The sequence below is a fragment of the Aptenodytes forsteri genome, unplaced genomic scaffold, assembly GCF_000699145.1.
Source record: "Aptenodytes forsteri isolate BGI_AS27 unplaced genomic scaffold, ASM69914v1 Scaffold442, whole genome shotgun sequence".
Classification (NCBI taxonomy): Eukaryota; Metazoa; Chordata; class Aves; order Sphenisciformes; family Spheniscidae; genus Aptenodytes; species Aptenodytes forsteri.
The window spans coordinates 1,885,152-1,893,337 of record NW_008794003.1 but is presented as its reverse complement, the minus strand read 5'-3'; the positions used below and the strand labels follow the sequence as shown (position 1 = coordinate 1,893,337).

The 8,186-nt window shown below is 34.9% G+C and overlaps 1 protein-coding gene across 1 annotated transcript in view; it reads right to left on the bottom strand.

Moving 5' to 3' along the window:
- CERKL (ceramide kinase like) overlaps nucleotides 1-8,186 on the bottom strand; it is a 33,259-nt gene that overhangs the window by 13,907 nt on the left and 11,166 nt on the right. Inside the window, exons 3-4 of the mRNA XM_019474703.1 lie at nucleotides 4,235-4,298; nucleotides 495-637 (exon numbers count right to left, since the gene is read on the bottom strand). Of these exons, the coding sequence (XP_019330248.1) occupies nucleotides 495-637; nucleotides 4,235-4,298 (207 nt within the window). The remainder of the gene's footprint in view (nucleotides 1-494; nucleotides 638-4,234; nucleotides 4,299-8,186) is intronic.

Genomic DNA, 8,186 nt, shown 5'->3' with positions numbered 1-8,186 from the left:
GTATTTTTTTTTTTTTTTTTTTCATATAATCCACAAAATGTATTCCTGGGACACCATTTAAAAATAGACCCTAAGCATGAATCCAACTGAGAATCCTGCCAAAAAAACTGGAGAGAGAAGCGAAACAGCATGGCTTATATTAAGGAAATTCTAGAAAACAAAGTTTTCATTTGATATCATTTCTGGCAGCAAATAAGGGCAAAACTTGATCTTTGCATGTATCAGCTGAAAATTATTTTAGTTTTCGTCTTCCTGAGCTTCTTCCTTTAGGCAAAGAGCTCATCTGTGCCATTACTATAAATTATCATAATGGTTTAAAATCTAGTCATTTGTAATCAATCTAAATCACTAATTTAGGACATGTATTCAATAGCTCCCTTAAGTAACTGAAGCTTTAGCACCAAGAACTGCCTTTAGTAGCCAAAACCATAAAACATACCAGAGGGACTTAAAACGGATGACTTCCAAAATGTAACAGTACCTTTTAGTCTCACCTGCTGGTATTACTCCAAGAGGAACCAGTGCTCTGACAGGTGTTGGTATATAGTCTGTGTCTTTTCCAGCATCTATCTGGGCTTTAAGTAGTAGACCATGAGCAACTTCGCTGACAGATCCATCTCCACCAACACAAACTACCCTATTACAAAACAAAAATGCTAAACAGTTCAAATTAAACTCTTCCATAGCTGAGCAAATAAGTGGAAGGTAGCTATCACACCCCATCTACATAATGACATTTCAAACAGCTAAAAACCATTCTTTAAGAACAAGCTAGAGCTTCACTGTCAGATCAGTGAATGTTAGCTAGCAAGATATAAGCATCCTTATTTCTGCTTTCTTCTATCTGAGAAGGAGTAAATATATTTAACAACTTTCAAAGTATTTCTTGCCTTATCACACGTTAATGCACGTGAACCGATCAGATGGAAGAGTTAAGCACATGCTCAAGTGCCTCAGTGGAAAAGTTCTTTAAATCTTTCAGTACTGACCCACACAAGCATCCCAATGCTTTTTAATTGCCCTTATAATAACAAGTCACCAAATATTACAATAAAATTAAAAATACTTGAAAACAGCTAATTCCACACACTATGCAGGCAGCTGAGGGATTTAGCAAGGTATAAAACCCTAGTGCCAAGCAATCCTTTGCATGAAGGTACTTAATCACTGCTTCTGGAGCATGTAATTAAACTCCCACCTGCTGTGGCTATAGAGAGGAATGCATTTGTCTGTAAAAGCTCTGTTACAGCAAACGTCTTTTTTTTTTTCTTTCTGTTTTTGTTTATTTAAGTAACTATTAAAGTGATTCTCCAAATTAGTAATGTTTGAAAGTTAGATGTTTTTAAGGTAAACACATTTTAATGATAAAAATAGTAAATAGTACACGACAAGCATTTACAATATAAATGTCAGATTTACGTTAGGAGGCACTTACTTAAAATATCTGTTTTTCATGTATCTATATGAATGCAGTTGTGAAACTATGTCCAATAATTCAACCAGATAAAACTGGTAAGCTCTTTATAAGAAAATACTTATTATGGTATTAAATGTTTAAATTAAATTGTCTCAGCTCCTTTAACATTTTTCTTCAGTTCCTATTATTATTTCCTAGTTAATTTTTAATTTCTAAATTTTTAGGAATGTTTCCTCTATCTAGCTAAACACTGCCAAAAAAAAAAGAGTATATAGCAAAAGTTTGGAGCACATTTGCTCTGCTCGTACCCCCATTAAAAAAAAAAAAAAAAAAGAGTATATAGCAAAAGTTTGGAGCACATTTGCTTTCTGCTCGTAATCATGAGTCATCTCCTGTCTTTTGTCTCATTTTTGGTTTAGACTGGTTTATTCCTAGGCTTAAACGTTTCTGCCACAGCAGCAAAAACAGTTAATCTTTGTAGTCTGATAAATTGTACACCTGGAAGAACTTACATGGATTGTCTTCTGGCTATTAAAACTTTTGAAAACAGGTATATTTTCTTCTGATTTTGGGGGCTGTGTTGTTATTGGAAATAGATGAAGAGTGCAAAGAATAACATAAAAATGCTTCTAACTTTAATTTTTGTTAATTTAGCATTAATCATCAAGAGTTGCCTTTTTGGCTGGAAACAGAGATACCATCAGGGACCAGGGATTCCAAAGCTCATCAGCAAGAACCTGCTACGCATAAGGAGTAGAAAGTCTTGAGCAAACAGATTTGACTAAGACCTTGAAGAAGGCTTCTTAGAGGAAGAAACATCTGTCTAACCATCAGTCTAACCATCAGACACAAGTTTCTTAATCAACTATTCACTAAAGTCTGACTAACCCGGGCTACTCTAAACAATATCCATAATACCTTAGGCTCCTGATTAGGGAAGGAATACATGCATGTATATTGTGTATTTCTGTCACTATACAAACAAGAAAATGCAGCTGAGATAGCAGCATCACAAATGCACTCTCTCTATTTGTCACCAAGGCTTGGCCCCAAGGCGGGGAAAAAAGCACACTGCCAAGTTAGCAAAGTACCTAAATTTCCAGTGTCGGTAAGAAAAAAAAAAGATAGCAAAAGAGGTGGAGTATATATATGAGATACGTGACATATGCCTATGGTCTTGCAAAACAGAGTAGGAACTGGAGAAATCAGAGAAAAGAAATTATATACAAACAGCTTTGACAAAGGATTAAAACATAGCAGTATTGCTTACAGAAAGCACTGAGATATAAACTTCCAATTTACTACTGCAAATCGTAAGGTTCAAATTTATTTCATATGCTGTTTAACATGTAAGGAACCATAACTCTGTTAGAGAGAAATTCAAGATCAGAAATTGTATGTTGCTATACTGCTTACCTACTGTAATGAATAAAAAACTATTGTGTCTTGCCCTTTGTAAATTTTTACTTGAATTAGCTTTCAGTCAATCTGCAATAGGCAACACTTAAAAAGCATGAGCCGAGTTAGAGCAGCAGACTAATGCATGCAGGCACAGCCTTCAGTCCACACCTAACTCACCTCCAGTGGCTTCCGAGCTTGGGCAAGGCAGATCAGGTCTACATGAACTCTGCCATGCAGAAATAGCACAAAAACTACCTTACCTCTTACCACCACATACAGTGCCCTCCACATCTAAAAGGAGGTACAGAAGTGCTATTCTGTTTTCTAAACAGGGAACTAAGTGACAGATATAGTATCTGACTTGAACAAAACCGGACAGGAAGCCAGGGCAAAACAGGAAAGAACTAAAGCCTGCCAAGTCACAAGCAATGCTGCTCAAGAGACAAGTAAAACTTCTCAAGACTTAATGGAAATAGTGAAAAGACATTACGTCAGGTGGCTGCCAGAATTGCTAAAAGCGTAATTCTTCATCAGTAGGACAATTTCATTGTTGTGGAATTCATTTTTCAATTCAAACCAGATCCCATACATTTTCTGGTTTAATTTTCAATAAACCAAAATTGTCATTACAATTTTATTTGGGAAAGACTGAGGTGGTTTGGGGGGCTGCGTTCCCCAGCTAGCATCCCAAAAGGCATGTCTTAATTGGAAAGAAATTATCCTCAGAATCTGCAATACATACATACATTTTCAGATATATTTTCTTACCTAACTCCGAGTTTCTAGAATTAATAGAAATTGATTAGACTACAAGACACTATTTAAGCCTTCTTGTATGGCTTACTGCATATTCCAGTTAGAGTTGTAAGAATCCTGTAAGACTTCCACAGTATGCAAAACTACTCTTATATATTATTTAATCTTATTATTGAATGATTAATGTAAAAATACCAAAGATTTCAGAATTAATCCACATAGGAAGGTCTTTAAAAATGATTGAACAAGCATTTTCACTCTTCACTTTAAATAAGTTTGAAGTTTGGGGTTTTTTTTAAAATGGAAAAAACATTCAAGTTACTTTTAGATAAAATGTCCTCCTTAAGAACCACTTGAATGGATAGAGTGAAATACAAGGCACTCGTATCATTCTTGCAAATACAGAGACCGAAGCTTTCATGAAGCATATTTAAGAAAGCGCTATGTTTATTTACCATCATTTATGAATCTATGATACAAACCTATTGTCAGTAAGTAATAAAAAACAAAGCATCTCATGAGAACTGATTTTCCTCAGGCTTAATATATATGTCAAACAGAGTAACTCATGAAATACCTACTAGCATAGTTTTGGATGGAATACAAATGAAAACTAATGTGATGAGGTTTACTAACATTCATTGTCACTAACCAACTCACCCATCAAATGCCTGGAGTTCACATTCTTTAAGTACTGACAGAGCATGTCCTTCATATTCAGTTACTGTGGAAAATAAAATCATTTAATTATCAGAAGCTTAGATAATTTTAAAGGGTTTTTAAAATTTTTGCCCTTCTAACATAAGGAACACACAGTAATTCACTTCAGATTTTTTTTTTAAATCATTAAATGCATTAAAAGTATGAGAAGGTATGTTTTACAGTTACGCTAGCTGAAAGGCAAGACACATTAAAACTCAGCTGCCATCAGACACATGGCTATTTAGCGCATTTAAATTTAGAGAATGAGAGAAGATGTTTGTTGCATCAAAATGTAAGTTTTAGCATTGACACAGTTGGTAAACTTCAGGAAAATGTAAGCATATCCTCAGTTAAGACTGAATTATTTCAGTGTCAATCAAATTTAATTGCCTTTGTGTTAGGATATGCAAATTGCTAAATCAAAAATATGAGGAGTTAAACACAGAAGTATGAAATCAAGCCAAATACCAGTGACAACAGAATATAACACACAGAGGAAGGTGGCACAAGTATACACCAGAGTTCATAGCCTCTGGAGGAAATGAATCTGTCACTCTACATTGATGTCTCTGTGTTTGCCGATACCGTATATAGTACTGTAAATGCCAGTGAAGACAGGATAAACTGGCATACTACAGATGGCACAAAGCATCATAACTACATTTAGCATTTTCTAGGCCAGCTTTGCCAGAAGAGACAGCCCAGCTGCAGCCACCCATCAAAGATTTTTGGTGACTGACATGACACTTGCAGATGGATTTTTTGTGTAAGAATGTGCATCATTATATGCAAAATTACATTAATCTTTCATGCTTGTCTGTCCCTGGTGCTAGCACAGTTCAAGGCTTTTTTCCAGTGTTTCTAAACACTATTAAAATTATTAGTCTTGGTGTCTAAAACAATCATTCCGTATCTGTACCTGTTATAACAGTATTTCTACAGACTATTCAAATGCTGCTTACAAGAAAACACCTCTGTGTCTCCCTATATATATACACACACACACACACACAAAAGAATGCGTGTATATATAGCGAGTATATATATAACTTAAAAAAAAAAAATACTAAATCAAAGTAAAAGTGATAAAATTTTTTACACTTCACACTAAACAATTGTATATCAGCATATAACTTCAAAATCTCCCAACCAGTATTAGCAAAGTTCTAGTGCTTGGTGTTTTGGAAATTCTTAATTAAAAACTAGAGTTATTTTGATTGTATCAAAGGCAGAGAATTATCATTTTGCTACAGAAATACCTATCACTATAATAGATTTCAGGAATTATTTACAGAATTTACTTTCATGCAGGACCTCTTCTGGAAGATCAAAGCACAGTATTTAAGCCATCGTACTCAGTTTTGCTTTTACCAATAGGAACTATCCTTTTATCATTATCTGTAGATTGTGAAAAAAGTGACCAATAAAACTGTGCATCATGCAAAAATGCAGAAAGATTCAAATATCTTACCACTGCTTAACTGTGAAAGAAACTCTGCCCATGAAAACATACAGTTGGTTACCAGGTTACATGCCTTTTTAAATTAACATGATGACATTTAGAAAGTTATGAGTACAATCTAATTAAAATGGTACAGTAAATAAGATTTTATTTTGTAAAAGAAAACATGCTCAATGGTTTCCTAATGTAGTGTATGTAAGTTATGTTTACTATTACAAAATTAATTCACTCAAAGAACAAGGACATGAAAGTAAAGAGGACTCATGTCTACAGAGAAATCAATAAAGGCAGTAAAAATTACTAGTGTTAGCCAGATTGATTGGGACTCCATCCTCTTTGCATCTAATAGCTTAAGTTCGGAAATTATATAGGAGGACTACTGCAAGGCTTAACATCAGGGATAATCCCAAGAAATTTAAAATTTGATGAGAGAATGACAGAGGTACACAGCATCTATTCTGAAACATTGTGACAAAAAGGAAATGAAAAAATGAAGTTTCCAGGAAAAACTTCATGAGAATATATAACAAAATGATCAAGTGGAAAAAAATTGAAAAAATCCAACACAGACATAAAAAGTCCATGTCTAAAAAGTCTTCTGCAGGCTTGACAACCTCCAGAGAAACACGTAAAAGTCATTCTGATAGCTGGAAAAAAGCTAGATGTTTGAATATTTGGTTTTGTTCCAATTCAGGGGAAAAAAAAAACAACAACAAACAAAAACCAAACCAAAACCAAACACAAAACCAAAAAAAAAACCCCACACACAATAAATTTGGTAAGAGGAAGAAAGCACTTCTTTCACCATTTCAGAAGGATTCAGATTACACATTTGGCAAAAATATTATCACAAAAATATTATTTAATGCTTTTTTCCAACTATTTGTAATGCATAATTGAAAAAGTTTTCCTTTTTCAAGGACATTTTGTTCCCAACTTGTAAATTCCAGTATGCATTAAGTTTCAAGTAATAGCATTCTGAAAGAAGGGCACTGACAGTGTACCTCATTTGAACAGTCACGCATACTCCAATACATTGTAACACCCTATCTCACGTAGCCAACAAGAAACTAAGGGTTCAGACCCTACATACAGAAAAAGCAACATATGATTATTTCAACTCTTCCAAACGTGGGACACTTCCATATGACACGTATAAATACTGGCACTCGTGTCACAGACTAATGTCAATAGGATTAAAACTGCTAATGATAACAACAGATTAACTGGTGTTGACACTGGATGAAAAAAAATTAATGTTATTTACTGTATAGTAAATTTAAACCAACGTTATTTGTCCAATTCTCAATCACTCTCTTCTCCTTTGTGATTCTGCCCTAAAAATGGGGATGTGGGGAAGGCTGTTGGTTTTGCCTAAACATCCAGCTTGTAATTGTGCATAAACAGAAGCAGAAGAGTCAAAACTAGGAAGCGAAGCGAGACAAACTAGGAGTCTGTTGAGGTTACCTTTATTTATTTTTCTTCAGTATGTGTAAGATTTTGCAAGATACTAATATATTTCTAAAATACTAGCTCCAATTATCACTATTTGATAGTGCTTGTAGGTAACCCAAATGTGGAGCGAGCTTTTGTTGAACTGATTTTTAGAAGCGTCACTGTTCTTCTCCTAACAGCCATATCCCAGCTGCAGCACTCAAGATTGCCAAACTCTTAAAAGACTGTATAAAGACCAGATTTAGGTAACTGTAGCTAAGGCTAAGCAATAAAGTACTGTTTCAGTTCACATTTGCCAATTCCCACTTTCTACTGCCCTGAGCACTTCAGAGATGTGTTTATTCCATGTAACAAAAATAACAAAAAAAACCCAACAAAACACAATCCACTCTTTAAGACTTTTGTTAATTTGACTAAAATTAATACATCTGTAGTATCCGAAGTAATTTGGCAGAAAAAAAGAAAACCATACCAAATTTAAAGATAACTGGAGAAAGTAACTGCTATTTCAGAACTCACTTATTTACATACATGCCTTTTGACTGCTGTATATCCGTGAGTAGGAGAGAATACCTTCACTCCAAACTTCTAAAAAACAAAAAGTTTATTCCAACAGAAGTTACAATGAAGAATAAGATCTGGCAAGCTTGATCACGTAGGAAGCAACAGCCAGCTACCAAAATACAAGATTGGATGAGGAGAGCTGTCTTTCAGCACTCCACTGTCAAAGTTTGTTGGGCTTTTTTTTGTTTTTTAGTAACCTGCAAGTCTTGTATTGTGTATGTGCTAGAAGTCACTTCAGAGGTTGTGCTGGTTTTGGCTGGGACAGAGTTAACTTTCTCCACAGCAGCTAGTATGGGGCTATGTTTTGGATTTGTGCTGGAAACAGTGTTGATAACACAGGGGTGTTTTCGTTACTGCTGAGCAGTACTTACACAGAGTCAAGGCCTTTTCTGCCTCTCACCCCACCCCACCAGCGAGTAGGCTGGGGGT